The sequence below is a fragment of the Canis lupus genome, chromosome 9 (assembly GCF_003254725.2).
Source record: "Canis lupus dingo isolate Sandy chromosome 9, ASM325472v2, whole genome shotgun sequence".
NCBI lineage: Eukaryota > Metazoa > Chordata > Mammalia > Carnivora > Canidae > Canis > Canis lupus.
Window position 1 is genome coordinate 48,109,792 of NC_064251.1, and position 15,696 is coordinate 48,125,487.

Below are 15,696 nucleotides of genomic sequence, written 5' to 3' on the forward strand. Positions count from 1 at the left end.
ATAATTTACACGCCATTAAAATTCACCCATTTAAAGTATGTGATTCAGTGCTTTTTAGTGTATTTATGAAGTTTGTGCAACCATCACCACTATGTGGTTCCAGAACATTTTTAGCACCTTGGAAAGAAACCCTGAGCCCATTAGCAGCCACTCCCCACTCCTCCCCACTCCCTGCCAGCCCTAATCTGCTTTCTGCCTCTGGATTTGCCTGTTCTGACATTGCATGTAAATACGATCACATCATATGTGGCCTTTTGTGTCTGGCTCCTTTGGTGTAGCATAATATTTTCCAGGTTCTTCCACCTTGTAGCATGCATATATCAGCACTTTGTTCCTTTTTATGGCTCAATAATATTCCATCCTGTGGAAAGACCACATTTTGTTTATCTGTTCATTGCTTGACCAACCCTGGGTTATTTCCACCTTTGGCTGTTGTGAATGGTATGTCTCATTCCTTTTGGTTTGGTTTTCCTGGGAAGCTCTTCACAGGCCAACTGTCTGCATTCCTCTAGCTTGGCTCTTTGGAAAGCAAGAGAAAGCAGAGCCAGACATGGCTGGGTGGCTGGGGACCTAGTAGGGTGAGAGATGCAGACAGACAGAGTTTGTAGGTTTGGGAGAACTCTGCCAGGAGGAGGGCTTAGAGCTGGCCCCAGAGCCATCTGCCTGATAGGTGAGTATTTTTCCTGTTGTTGATTATTAACTGATGGTTATGATCCTGAGAGTGCATCCCTGGGGCTAGGGATACTTATTTGAAATGCCAGAAATACTTTCAAAGACATTAAAGAGTCCTGGATCCTTCCTTGTTTCTCTGTCTCCACTTGGAGATTTGAGCACCATTTTAGGAGTTACAGTAACAATGAAGATGATAATGATCATAATGATCTCTATTTGTATGGGACTTTATATTTTATTTCACAGCCATTATATATAATTCCTCAGAACATCATCACCCCCATCTTTGAAGATGAAGGAAGTGGGACGCAGAGAGGTGAGGTAACTTACCCAAGGACACACAGTGGGGGTAGCAGGCAGAACCAGACTGGAACCCCTTCTAGCGTTGGGCACTTTCATAAAAGCGTGGGGGAGATGACCACAGATGGTCTAGGGCAGAAACATCTGAGGCTGGAGCTGGAGGCCTGGGTGCTGTAAGTAAGGCCCTCACTGGGGTCTATCCAGTGCACTATGAATAGTTCCATCTGCTTTCACCATGGGTTCCTCAATCATTTCTTCTTGAGATTTGCATTTGGTTAAAGCCAGCTGGGCCCTTTCCCAGCTGCCCCAGGTTTGTCCATGTTTCTGGAGAAGGAATCCCAGAGCAGAGAACCTCAGTGCTAGGTGGTTCTGGGGCAGAGGGATGCTGAGGGGGTCGCACCCCTATGACACCCAGAGGCTGGAGGAGGCACCTGACCTGCCCATCCATGCCTGTTCTTACCACCTTTTTCTTACAGCAGAGTCTATGATCTTCCTCTTCCCTCCTCTGCCTTCTCTCTGCTCCCCTCTCCCCTCCTCTTATGGGTCCCTGTGTGGGTCCGGGACCCCAGTCCTGAGAGCTGTGTATGAGATTTGGCTGGGGAGGCAGTTTCAGACTCAGTGCCATGACAGTTTAAAGATTGCGATGGGTCTCAAGAAAGTTGTTATAGATAATAGTAAGGGTGCCACCTCTGCTAATAATTTACCTTTTGCTTATAATAAATAAGAGCAGCTCCAAGGTTATTTCTTGGGATAATCATGTCACTTTCACCTCCTCACGTGTGATTTGTCTGTCTGAGAAGGGGCTGGAATGACATTGAGCACCCACATTCTTACTCTGCTTAGCGCCAGCTGGTGGCCTGGCCAGCTGTCCCTGGGAAGGTGGCTCCCACACACCAATGTCAAGGGTTGTGAGGGTGGGGACAGGGTGAGATTGAGCCCAGCTGGCAGTGGCAGGGGTGGTAGGGCAGGAGCAAGGATGTCATTGTCTTTGTTTTGGGCCCTCTGCTGACAAAGGCAAGGCTAGAGCCTGGGACTTGGGCAGGGCACTTGCTTCTGAGGGCTGCCACCAAACTGGCGGCTTAAATCAGCAGACATTTGTGGCCTCCGTTCTGGCTAGAAGTCCAAAACCAAGGTGGCGACAGGGCCTGCTTGTCCTGGAGGCTCTGGGGTAGAACCCTTCCTTGTGTCTTGTAGCTCCCAGCGGTGGCTGGCCACCCTTGCTTCCCAGCTGTGTCACTCCTATCTGTGCCTCTGCTGCTGCATGGCATTCTCCCTGCATGTCTGTGTCTTCACACAGCGCACTTTGCCTCTCACAAGGACACCAAGCAAATTGAATTAGGGGCCACCCTAATTACATCTCCAAATAAGGACATATTCACGGGTTCTGGGGGTTAGGGTTTCAACATATCTTATTTGGGGGAATGCCTGGGTGGCTCAGTGGTTGAGTGTCTGCCTTCAGCTCAGCACACGATCCCGGGGTCCTCGATCAAGTCCCGCATCGGCCTCCCCGTAGGGAGCCTGCTTCTCCCTCTGCCTGTGTCTCTGCCTCTCTGTGACTCTCATGAATAAATAAATAAAGTCTTTAAAAAACAAAACAAAACATATCTTTTTTGGGGGACACGATTCAACCCATAACAGGTAGTTGGCTCTTAATTAAGTACCTTTGGCTTCTAGGAGGTGAGAATGAGGATGGAACAGTGTGTCCCATCTTCTCCTACAGGTGCCACTCAAAGCCATCTGTGTACCAGGGTGGGATAGATTTGTGACGGGCCTGTGCGTACTCCGTTCTCTTTTTGAGGGCAGCATTCTTGCCTTCTGTCTACCCTAGCATCCCATCCGGAGTCTTGGATAGAGCCCTAGAACAAGGATGAGGCTGCTAGTCACATTCTTGTTCAGCACTTTCCAGGCTCCAGACACTATTCAGGGACTCCTTTTGCCTTGGAAGATACCTTACGCTCCCACTGAACTGTCCTCACTCCTCCTTGGAGACTGGTCCAAGTATCTTATGCCAGCATCCAGGGAAAACAAGCTGGTGTAAGGAAGCGGGGCTCAGCCCAGGAAGGTTTGAGTGTGGTGGCCCTTTGCCTGAGACTCAGGAGCCTTGGGTAATAATTGCATCTACTTTGGTCCCATGGGAGTGGACACCTTGCGTCTTATAGAGAGAAGTACAGTGTGACTATGTATATGAGTCTCTCTTGACCAGTGATAGTAAAAACCTGCCAGTGTTGCCTTCCTCTAGGATTTGTGTTCCTGGAGAGCCAGGATTGCTGTTAGGCAAGTGTGTCACCACCTCCTCCAGAGGAGTGGTCCAGGGGTCCTAAGCTAACCCCTGAACAGTCCTATAGACTTTGGGCATGGGCCTTGCCTTCTGTCCCCTCCCTGCATGCCACTTCCTCCTTGGCTCCCAACTCCCACGGGGGGAGCTGCCCTCGTTCAGCCTCACCTCAGGAGACCTGAGGGTGGTACCCGCATCCTTGATCTTCCTTCCTCCCCTGCCTTTCCCCCATCATGGCTCTCAGGGGCTGGGCCTGTTGAGGAGGAGCAGTAGCTGCTTGGGAGAGGGCAGAGTGGTTGGAGGGGGTGAGCCTTTGTGGATCCAACTCTTTGGGGTCTACAGGCAAATGAGGGCCAGAGCAGCTGGGCTGGACCCCACACTTACCCCAAACCCATAGAAGGAAGGGGAGGTGGTGGTTCTTGACTAAGAGGTAGAAGGAGGCTCTTGTTTATCCCTTTGTGTGTGAGTGTATGTGTACCTGTACACGGGCTGAGTCGTGGCCCTGCTGATTCATGTGCCAGTTATAGTCTGGACCTGGAGAGAGGCACCCCCCGCCCCCCCCCCCCCGCCGCCTCAGAGTGAGACCTAGGTCCGGTCCAGGAAGATATGAGGAGGAAGGCAAATGGAGGATCAGAAAGGGGGATTGGCAGGTTGAGGTTAATAGGGGTCATGTGGATCCTGTACCAAGCCAGATGTTCACACAGCCTCCTTACCTGGTTGCCTAGAGGACAATGAGGCATGGCCTGCTGCAGGGATAGGCAAGAGTCATGCCAGGGTGGACATGGCCTCACAGCACCTGGCCTGATTCCTTTCGGGTTGGGCCTGCTCTGTGGGCTAAGGGGAGCCAGGCTGGGGTGGCGTCTGGCTCACAGAGCAAAGGCTTCTTCTGGAAAGGCAGGGGGCTGGGTTCTGTAGGGAGGGTGGGCTTTTCTCATGAAGGAGCCCTGTTAAAGCTGTCATCCCTGTTGGCAAGATGTGGGCTGGAGAGTACAGAAGCATTCTCTTGAGGTGCAGTGGGGATCCTTTTGGTCATTGAAGTGTGACCCAGGTACATACTGACTCGGCTGCTTCAGGGTGGGGTTCTGGAGAAGGAAAGGGTCTCAAAGTTGGGAGTCCTGATGGCTCAGTCTGGTCTTGGGCTCTTAATGCTGTTATCCCTGCCTCTCCCTGTTGTCCCAGGAGATAGCCAGGGTACGTCCAGGACCCCAGAGCCCCTCATCTGGGGCTCCTCCATGTTCTGCCCAGCAGGCCCTGTTGCATAACCGTTGCTCCAAAGGCTCATCTCACTGCCAACAATCTGCCTGGTAATCGGACTGCAAACTAGCACTCCTTGGTCACCAGTGAGGGCCAGATGGAAAGTGGGGAGTATGTGAGAGCAGTGAACTTGTTGCAGTCGTGTTGTCATGGTGACACAACTCTGTTTAGCTGCTTCTCCATGGTCCTAGCCCACATGGACTAAAATAAGTTCTACCTGCAGCTTACACAGCAGGCAGCCCCATCCTCCCAAGGTCAGCTCTCTGGCCGTGGTGTGTGTGTGTGTGTGTGTGTGTATGTGTGTGTTTGGGGGCAAAGGGTACCCAGGAAGAATGAATCACAAACATTTATATTCATTCCTCTTTTGTCTCTCTCTTTTTTGGGGGGTCCTGAATTCAAATGTGTTTGGAAATACATCTACCAAATGTATAGATATATTTTATTAACCACTATAGTTTTGACAAATGAAAATACTTGAAGGTGAATGGTAACTGCCAGAGTTTCAGGGTCTGATTATCTTCCACCCTATCAAACTTTGCTATTTTGGTAAAACGGTTATGTTTATTTTGATGCCTTTAAACATTTGTCCATGCCTCTGAGGCCTGTAGGTGTTGTGGGTCCTCCAGATCTTTAGAGCAGTGGTTCTCAAACTCCAGTGTACATCAGAATCATCTGGATGGGTTGTAAAACCCGGAATCCTTGGCTCCATCGCTGGAGATGCTGGTGTGCCCCTGAGAATTTGCATTTGTCACAAGTTCCCAGGTGATGCCTTTGTGGCTGCTGCAGGAACCACATGCGAAAGAGCCCCACTTTAAGGTCTAGGGCAGCACAGCAGAGAGTGCGCTCCACTCTAGTTTGGCATGGTGTGCATTAGCCCAGGTCCCCATGCCCAGCTGCTCTTGACAGAGAGAGGGAATGGCTCAGGCAGGCCATCACTCACCTCTGTTCTGCATTCTCTTTGCAGGAAGCAGGAGCTGGCCAACAGCTCAGATGTGACCTTCCCAGACCAGCCCCTGTCCCCTCCTCTCACTGCACCTCCCACCATGAAGGTAAGAGGCTTGGTATTGGTAAGTGGGGAGGGGAGGTAGCTGACCCTGAGATCCCAGCCAGCTGCTTCCGTCCGGTGGGTACCATAGGGTGCCCTGATACCTCAGGAGGCAGCATCCACTGGAGCTCACCAGTGCAGGAGGGAAGTGTGACTGAGACTTGGGGGTGTCGGGTGGTGAGGAGATAATGGGGGCTGGATGGGGCCTTGTGGAACAGTGGGGTACAGCATCAGGGGCCCAGGCAGGAGTGAGTGAGGAGACTCGGAGTGTGGCCTGGTGTCTTTAGCTGGTCTTAGCTGAAGGGCTGAGAAGCAATGGCAGCCTGGTATCTTAAGGGGCTTTTGCCCAGGAGAGCTGCCTGGGGAAGGCAGGGTCCCGGGGCGGGGTGGGGGGGCCCTCTTGGTACCAGAGTGGCACTTGCATGCTGGTCTGTCTGCCTCAGACTGGCCCTCCTGGGCTGGCCCTGTCCCCCCAGTCTCTGTGGGAGAGTTGCTCTGGAGCTTCTGGGGTCAGTAATTCTTTCCTAGAAGTACTTCATTCATGAGTCTCTTTCCTGGGAGACCACCTCCCAGAATCCCAGGCCCCTACTGCTCATTCCTGGAAGGGAGCTGAAGCAGCTGTCGCCTCCCCTGACCATGTCCTCCTCCCTTTACCTAGAAATGCCTGCTGGCAGGTTGGTCACAGGCCTGAGCTGGCTCTCAGGGAGGACTTTGGCTCAGCCCATATTCCTGCCTAGGCAGCAGTGACGACGCTCCTTCCCTCCCTCCCACTCACAGTTTGCCAGGTGAGGACTAGCCCTGAAGAAGTCACTGCTTCCTGAGTCATCTGAGAGGATGTCTGGGCCACCCTGTATCTCTGTCCTTGGGCTCTGCTGGATGACTCACAGGGAAATCATTAAGCATCTCTCCCCTCTTGTTCTCTGTCATATCCCTGCTCCCCTAACTTAATCTGTTGCAAAGCAATACCCCCCTGAAGGAAGTAGATAAACGCCACCTTTCCGTTATCACCCCATATTGAATGTCCACCATGCAGAGAGCTGTGTGGTATGCATCGAGGGAGAATCTCATGGAATGACAGTCAGAGCCTGCCCTGGTTGGATTAGGAGTTCGAGAGTGGGTGGGGCATGGGGCACAGGGCTGACCCGAGGTGGGGTGCTTAGGGGCACTGAGAGCCAGACTACCTTTGTCAGCCTGATCCCGGTGCAGGTGTCTGAGCCAGGTGCCGGGTGGTTTGTTTACACACGGGATTGCTGAGAAGCACGTCACCATTCTGAGTTTCAGCCCCTTGGTCTGCAAAGTTGGATGTAGGGTGCTTGTCACTGTGCTCATGGGTGGTGGGAGGTTGCAGTGAGAACCCTGAAAGTCTCCTAGGAGGAGTCGCTGAGTTCTCTTGGCAAGCTCCCCTTACTCACTTGCTCACTTAATTCATTCACCACCCAGTACTTGCTTGAATGTTGTATTAGTCAAGGCTCTTGGTTACAAGTGACAGAAACATAACTCGCTTTGGTGTAAGCATAAAACAGAATTTATTGCTTTGTAATGCGAGTGTAGACTCTAGGCATGGCTACATCTATGAGATGTGTCTCTTTCCATCTCTCTGTTGGTTTCATTCTTTGTCAAGCTCTGTCTCTGTGGTGGCAGGATAGTAACAGTAGCTCCTACCTGTAAGTAACTTCAGTGGAAAGAAGAGTATCTTTCCCCAGTACTTCTAACAAAAGTCTCAGGGAAGAAGTTTGAGGGCCTGGCTTAGGTCACCTGTCTATGTCTAAACCAATCATTGTGGCCAAAGAGGAGGAGGCTCTGACTGGCCAGACCTGGGTCTCATGCCCACTCTCTAAGCCTAAAGAACCAAGAGTGGGGGAGAGGTGGTTCCTCAAAGGAAAGTTGAGGTGTCATTAGGAGAAGTTGGGGAGATGGATGCAGGGCAAGCAAGACCAAATAGCTTTCTACCGCAAGTGCTGACCACATGCCAGGCCTGGTGCTGAGTGCTGGGGTATTAGTAGGGAACAAGCCATCGTAGTCCCACCCTCCTGGAGTTGGTCATCTAGCTAGGGAGGTGAAAGTTGAAAAACCAAAAAAAATAAAGAAAGAAAGTTGAAAAACCAACTTTAAGAGGAAGGATGGGACAGTGAGGTGTGACGAATGTTCCAAAGGAAAAGGGCAGCATAGCTCAGGAACAGTATAAAGGGTGGGTGTGTAGGAATCGAACCTGACCTTGGAGAGGGTCAGGTAGGCCTTCGTAGGAGATGATGTTGAAGCTGAGCCCTGGGAGCTGAGTAGGACCTTGTTAGGCAAAGGTGCAGTCAGAGTAGAGGAGAGTGTTCTAGACGCTTGCTACTCGAGGCCAAGGGACCAGCAGTACCTGCATTCTTTGGGAGCTCCTTAGGGGTGCAGAATCTCAGAATTGGTGGGCAGAAGTACTGACTGCTGCAGGCTCCCTAGGCCCCTGGGGCAGGAGGGAGGAGGCCGCACTGGCAGAATGGGAAGCCAGAGCGGTCAGAGCATCCACAGTGAGGGAGGAAGAGGCACAACCTTGGAAGTTTTATTTTATTTTTCAATTTTTAAAAATATAATCTGAAAACATTTCTTTTTTATCTTAAAATATAGTTGACACACAATGTTACATGAACTCAGGTGTACAGCATAACGATGGGATAAGTCTATACGTTATGCTCCGCTCACCACAAGCATAGCTGCCGTCGGTCACCACACGACACGATCACACCACCACTGACTGACTATTCCCTGGGCTGTGCCTTTCATCCCCATGACTGATTTGTTCCATAGCTGGAAGCCCACACCTCCTACCCTCCTTCACCCACATCTGCCCGTCCCGTCTACCGAGACCCTTAGAAGTTTTGTTAAAGATTTTGGGCCTTTTTTTTTTTTTTAAGGTTTTATTTATTTATTCATGAGAGACACCCAGAGAGAGGCAGAGACATAGGCAGAGGGAGAAGCAGGCTCCCTGTGGGGAGCCCAATGCGGAACCCGTCCTGGATCCTGGGGTCACGACCTGAGCCAAAGGCAGACACTCAACCACTGAGACACCTAGGTGCCTTGATTTTGGGCCTTATCCTTAACTAAATTTTGGGCATTGATGTCATTGAAGATTTTAGTCAGAGCAGTAGCCCCATGACGGGACTTTTTGGAAAATCACCCTGGCTTTTGGGTGGAGGATTTGTCAGAGGAGCAGAGTGGAAAGTCAGGGAGGGGTTGCGAGGTCACCGAGTGCATCCAGTGCAGGGATAGGAGGGGTGATGGTGGTCTGACTCTGAGGGGTGTGTGGGGTTATTTGGAAGTAGTCAGATCTCTGATTTTCTAGGAGGTAGATTGATCAGATAGGAAGATTTGGGGAGAGATAGGAGGCAAGAGTGGCTGCAGGTTGCGAACAATGGATAAATGGTACAGCTGTTCTCTGAGAAGGGAGGGAGGATGAGGCTTTGGTTCTTTTTTTTTTTTTTTTTTTTTTTGGAGGCTTTGGTTCTAAGTGTTGTGTTCCACATGCTTGAGACACAAATGGGGTTTTTAGTGAGCTGCTGAGACTTAGAAGAGGGAGCCATTCTTGTAGAGGTGGGAATTAAAGCCTGGGATGGAGGGGTGGGTAAGGGGCAGTGAGTGCTTCAGGGAGAGGGTGAAGTGAGAAGAGGAGACGTTCCTGGGGTGGTGCCATGAGGGCACCCCCTGGTCAGAGGCTGATTTGGAGGAGGCTGAGACTGGGTGGGAGGAGCGGTTTGCAAAGGAAGAATGGGCAGCTGTGTTGGCTGTTGCAGAGAGGCCAAGTATGCTCTGGGTCACGCAGAGGCCTGGTGGCGCTGCTGCTATGCCTCAGAACGGTTCAGGGGAGGGAGGAGTGGACTGCCGACTGGGCTGTGTTGAGGAGTGAGTGGAAATGTTGACAGGAGGGAGCCAGGAGGGTGTGTGGATACAGGAGGGAGGGGTACGGATCAGGAATCTGGAGCACAAGTAAGAGATTAGTTAACATAGTTATTTATTCAAAAAACCACAGCTGTCCACTGGATCCCTGCGCCTGCTCTGTTGTGGCCAGCACAGGGCCCAACAGGCTGTCGCAGGTAAGGCTGGCCTGATGGGGGAACTCCAGGCTGGCTCAGAGCAGAGCAGCAGCCTACGGGATGGCTTTTCTGGCCTCAGCTCTGAGGCCAAGGTCAGAGCTGAGCACTCGTGTCACCCTAAAGCTCACACTGGGGTTGGGACCCTCCGATGGTGGGTGTGGGAGGTCAGTGTGTGTGTGGTATACCTGGCCTTTATGACTGTTATTCGGGCTTGTTCTGTGGCAAAGACTTACTTAGCCTGTGGCCGTGGTTAGGAGACAGTCTGTGGCTAGGACATTTTTTGTCCTTTGGCAAAGCAAACTGACTCATATGGTTAACACCACAGTCCTCATGCCAGCCTGTTCCTCACAGAGGGAGTGTCCCTTTTGTCATTGCACTTACCAAGTCCTGTTGCTGGTCATCTGGCACTGAGTTCCTTGAGGGCAGTGACTCTCCTGTTCTATGGTGTGGGTGGGTGCTTGGTGGATATTGATGGTGTGTTGACTGCTGGGGCATCCAGGTGGGAGGAGCCTGTGCTTGATATTCTACTGCTCTGGTTTTGCTGGAATCTTATATCCCAGCAGACCCTCTATCTCCAGGTTTAATACTCTTGTAAATTAAGCCCCTAGATGTCCTTTAAGATGCGGACTGCAGCTCCCTCATTGCCCATCAGTCTTGGGTGAGGTCTCTACCTGCGCTGACCCAGGATCCACTCGTGATGTCCATCTCCAGGGTGGGATCAGGCCTCTGCTTTGCTGGTATCTCCTGAGCTCCCCAGGTTATTATTGTACACTGACGTCTGAGACATCCAGGGTGGAAGCTAGCCTCTCTCCAGGGTCTCTGGCCTTGAGGGTCCTGTGGCATGGCCTCCAGCCTACCCCTAGCATCTGGGTGGGGTGGGCAGGGCTCACCTAGTTCCCTCAGTAGGGCAGGCTTGGGGCAGGCATCCCCCTTTGGTGGATTAGCATGGGAGTCACAGAATGTCAGGGATGGGTGATTCATTTCTTTTGTAGATAAACTGGATGGGGAATTGGACTCACCCAAGGTCCCCCTGAGGATGGTATTGTCTCCTACAATGGTCAGTATAAGTTAAATTCTCAGACCCAAACCAGTTTTGGTAAAGTGTTCCTCTCATCCCACCCCTCATAGCTAGGACAGCCCCTCCTCTGGTTGCTTCTCCCAAGAGGAAGGGACTGTTGGAGCAGAGGGAGCCTGTAGCCCCTGAGAACCTCCTCAACCTCCTGCCCCCACCGAGCATCTGATGCAACTGGTCTTTACTCCCCTTCTCCTGCCCCTTTGCGGTTTGTGTTTTTCAGGGGGATTTTTTTTCTAATATGAAACTGAGAAAAAGCAACCAAAGAGATGCTAAGCAGATGGGCTGAATGAGAGCCCAGTTTCAGCCAGAACTCACACTGTGGATGGTACAGGGTGGGCTGGGAGAGGGATTTGGGGCTGTGTCCCTGGGAATGCTGTGGATTGTTTCTAGGTCCACATTTTTTATGATCTGGTTTTCATGCCCAAATGGGTCAATAGGCATTTAGAGAGGGCCAACTGTGTGTGCCCAGCATTGCGCTGGGCCCTGTGGGGTCAAACTGAGGCCGCAGTCCTTACCCCTCAAAGAACCTGCTGTCTACAGGGAGCCTTCACTGAGCAGAAGAAACCATATGGCTCAGCATGTGACAAGCTCAAATGTGTCGTGTGGCTTCTTGGGGTGGAGAGGAGTGAGGATGGCTTCTTGGGGAGGAGGGGTAGGGTGGGCAGAAGGGCCCTGATGGCAGGCGCGGGTTTGGGCTACCCCTCTGGGACTGACTAGAGACATCAGCCTTTCTGGGTTTCATGAGGTGAGGGGGTTGACCCTTCCTATTCTCTCCCAGCTCACAGTGAATGTGCAGGGCATTTCATTGGGTGACAATGCTGGCATTTGTTCTGACCTTGACCTGAACTGTCATAGTCGCCTTTGGATCCCCACCAGGCCTATAGTGGCCTGATCAGCTGGGAGGCAACCCTAGTTTAGTCTATGCGTGTGATCTTCCCTTGTGAGAGTCTGAGGGCCACTTCCCTCAGACCTTCTCCATGCCACTTTGTGAGAGTCCAAGGGCAGTCCCTCTCAGATCTTCTCTTTTCCAGAAGAAGGTAATGGGGGCCTGGGGTTCTTGCTGTGGAGAGGAGCAGAAGTCTTGATCCTATAGTGTCTCTTTGGTACTCTACACTCCATGATTCACTAATGCCCTTGAAACCCTTGGGGTAAGTCAGGTAGCAGAAGTCTCCTGGGAAGAAACTGGAGGGAATTGGAGTCTGAGGAGCTTCTCCTCTGCACTATCTTCATTCCCTTTGGGTGGAGCCATGCAGGTCCCCTTTCACCCTCCAGGCTCACTGTTGCCCATCAGCTGCTCTCTCCCCCTGGGGCGGGGCTGGGCTTTCCTTTCCAGCTTGTAGCTTGAGCCTGAGGCCCGATGTCAGCTTTTCAGTTTGTTCATGGCTCCTGCCTCCTCTCTTCTGTCCATGCCGGGAAGGGAAACTGCCCCCTTCCATCAGGGTTGAGCAAGGAGGGTGTAGGCCCCTGTGAGGTCTACCAATTTTGTATGAATGAAGTAATGACACAATTGTGAGAAGGGTGGAAGGGGACCTTCTTGGGGCAGGAAGGGCTCAAGGACAGAGCAGGAAGGTTTGGTTTCCCTCTCCTTGAGAGAGCCTTGGAGGGGGACATGAGAGTTAGGACAAATATTTGTACCCCCATTCCCACCAGTTGCAGAGCTTTTCTTGGTGACACTGCGGGCCCTGGGAGAGCCGTCTCTGGTCTCCACACAGACCCCCATTTATGTCCATATGTCATCCCCTCAGAAGCTCCTTCTCAGGAGCTCAGGGACAGTGCAGACATGAGGAAGGGCTTGCCTGCATCTGCGTCTGCGGGGGTATGCCTCAGATGCTTTAAGGACATTGAGATGTCTCTGTGTGCACCATCTGCATGCAGCTACCTCTCACGGGTGCATAGCTGCTCGTATGTACGCTGTCTTTGATGTGGAACTCGATCCTGGGACCCCGGGATCACGCCCTGAGCCGAAGGCAGATGCTCAACTGCTGAGCCACCAAGGTGCTCTGGCTATGAACATTTTGATTTGCTTTGTGCTGTGGTTTTTGTTTTTTGGAACGGTTTTCATTTCTCTTAGGTAAATATTTAGAGTGAAATCTCTGGGTCAGTGGGTAGATGAATTTTAACTTTATACGAAACCTCCAATCGCCAGATGACTGCACCATTTCACATTGCTGCTGGCGGTGGTGTGAGGCGGTTGATTGCTCCACATCCTTGCCAACATTTGCCCTTGGCAGTCTGCTTCATTTTAGCCACTTGAGTAGTGTGTAGGGGCATTTCATGGTGGTTTTAATTCGCATTTTTCTGGTGACTAATGATGTTGAACAGGTTTTTACATAGTTGTTGGCCATTTTATGGTTCCTTTTGGCCCTCCTTCCCCTTTAAAATTGCTGTCTTGGGATGCCTGAGTGGCTCAGAGGTTGGATGTCTGCCTTCAGCTCAGGGCGTGATCCGGGAGTCCCGGGATCGAATCCCACATCGGGCTCCCTGCATGGAGCCTGCTTGTCCCTCTGCCTATATCTCTGCCTCTCTTTCTCTCCGTGTCTTTCATGAATAAATAAGTCTTAAAAATAAAATAAAATAAAATAAAATAAAATCGCTACTACTAGTAGTAAAGGCCTACTTTACATAGTCTGGATACAAGTTCATCCCTTTCTTAACAGTGTTTCTGATGAACAGAAGTTTTAGTTTTGACAATCTCTAATTTTTCATTTTATGTCCTAAGAAGTCCATGCTCACTCCATATCACAAAGACTTCTTCCATATTTTCTTCTAGAAGCTTTCTAGTTTTAGCTGTAGATCCATCTCAGTTTATTTTATTTTTATTTATTTATAAATATTTTATTTATTTATTTGTGACAGACACAGAGAGAGGCAGAGACATTGGCAGAGGGAGAAGCAGGCTCTGTGCAAGGAGCCTGATGCGGGACTTGGTCCTGGACCCTGGGATCACACCCTCAGCCAAAGGCAGACACTCAACTGCTGAGCACCCAGGTGCCCCCGATCCATCTCAGTTTAATTGCATATGGCATAATACAGGGATCTAGATCCATTTTTTCCCATATAGATATCCAGTTGCTGAAAATACTTTTGAGTTGCTTTGGTGCTTTAGTCAAAAGTCCACTGGCCGTGCTAGTGTTCTTGTATAGTCATTTCTATAAGCCGTGGTGTTTCTCTAAATGTGGGATGGCAGATATGTGACACTTGTGCTGTCACCCCCCCCCCACACCCCCCGCCCCACCTCACTGCCCCACGGCAAATGTCAGTAATTGATCACAGCACACTTGCCCATGAATTCAGATGTGGTCTCAGAACCCTCTCCACCAAAGCACTGCAGGCAGCCACTGCCAGTCATTTGCAGTTGACATTTGAGATGAATTATTTCTGGCATCTCTGATTGAAATTGTCAGAAGAGGTTAAGTTATTTGCTCACGGTCCCACAGCTGGTGAGTGCAGAGCCAGGATTTGGACTCAAAGTCTGTCTGGGTGACTCTGGAGCCTGTGCTGTCTTAAACACTACTCCATACTCTTGTGTGTGAATTGTTTTAATTTTTTTTTTTTTTTGTGAATTGTTTTAGAGTGTTACTTAATCTCCCTGACCTCTAATTTATTCACCTGTAATATAAGCACAACAGCTACGTGACCTGGAAGAGGGGGTGTGAGGAGTAATGAGGTAGTCTGTGAAGCAGCTAACGCACAGTAGGTGGTCAATAATTGGTTGTGATAATAGGTCATTTTTTCAGGTCATTTTTTTTTAAGATTTTATTTTTAAATAATCTTTATACCCAGTGTGGGCCTCAAACACACCATCCTGGGATTATGAGTCTTGTACTCCACTGACTAAGCCAGCCAGGCACCCCTGATACCGATAATTTTGATGATGATTATGATAATAATGATGATGATGATGATGTTCTTGCCTTTCAGAAACATGTAGTAAGGGCTTCTCTCTAGGGACCTGGGAGCCACCAGCATATGAGAGTCCCTGGCCTGCTCCTATGTAGCCTTGGGACTCTTGCATTCTGAGCTGGAAGCATCAGAAGGGAGCCCTGCTTCCTAGACATTGCTAATGCCTTGGTCTAGCCGTGTGGGCCACTTGGCCTTGTTCCTCTCATCCCTTATATAGGGGGAATAGCTAGGCTTCCAGAGTGTTTTCTCTGGGAACCCTCTTCCCTTCCTCTTTGATTCTCTAGCCCATTCCCCCTTTCATTCTGACAGGCCACATGGTCTCCTCCACTGTGGAGGCTAATCCCACTCCTTTGACCTGGACTTGGACCCCTTTGATGCTCTTTCTCAAAAATGTGAAGCAATACTGAGTTGTAGTTAATAACACAGTTTCAGGAGCCAGTTTCCCTGGGCTTACGGTTTTACCACTTCCTAGCTATGTAACTTCTTTTTGCCTTAGTTTCCTGATTTGGTAGGATAGAGATGTAAGAGAACCTGCCTCATGTGGCTTTAAGGGAGATTGAGATGGTGTATGTTTATTGCTTAGAACAGAGGTGTGTAGCATGCGCTGCAAATAGATAGTCGTTATGATTCCTCTATATGGCAGCCATGCTTACAGAGAAAGTCTAAAAGGAAATACACCGATCTCTCTGTTGTTAGTGTAGTTTCTTTGATTTCTTGCCCTGCCTGGTGCCCATGGTTGAGGTGTCTCTTCATGTCCAATGAACAAAACTGAAATTGCATTTTGTGTGATTGGCCCTACCTAAGCCCCTTGTCTCACACAGTGAGGGTATTAGAAAAAGCCCCAAACTAAGGGTCTTCCCCTGGGGAAGGGGCCTTCAGGGAGGGAGCATCCTTTTGGATCATGTTCCCATCTCTTGTAGTTGGGCTGCCCAGAGCTGGTCAGGGGTCACAGGTGAAGCTGGTTCCCATGGTGGCACAAAGGGCCTGCAAGGCCGGCATCTGCATGAAGGATTTGGGGACTGGACTAAGGGTAGGCCTGGGTAGGTTAGGGTCTTGGAGAGTCCAGGGTTGGCTTTGGAATGCACTTCATGGCTTGTTTGCC

At 50.5% G+C, this 15,696-nt stretch overlaps 1 protein-coding gene across 8 annotated transcripts in view; it reads left to right on the forward strand.

Moving 5' to 3' along the window:
• The window catches only part of RAP1GAP2 (RAP1 GTPase activating protein 2), a 222,545-nt gene that overhangs the window by 115,155 nt on the left and 91,694 nt on the right, over positions 1-15,696 (forward strand). For all 8 annotated transcript variants that reach the window (XR_003147058.3, XM_025476089.3, XM_025476091.3 and 5 more), the window contains one exon: positions 5,466-5,550. Coding sequence is in view for 7 of the 8 variants with exons in the window: in XM_025476089.3 (XP_025331874.1) it covers positions 5,466-5,550 (85 nt within the window). In the remaining variant the exon portion in view is untranslated. The remainder of the gene's footprint in view (positions 1-5,465; positions 5,551-15,696) is intronic.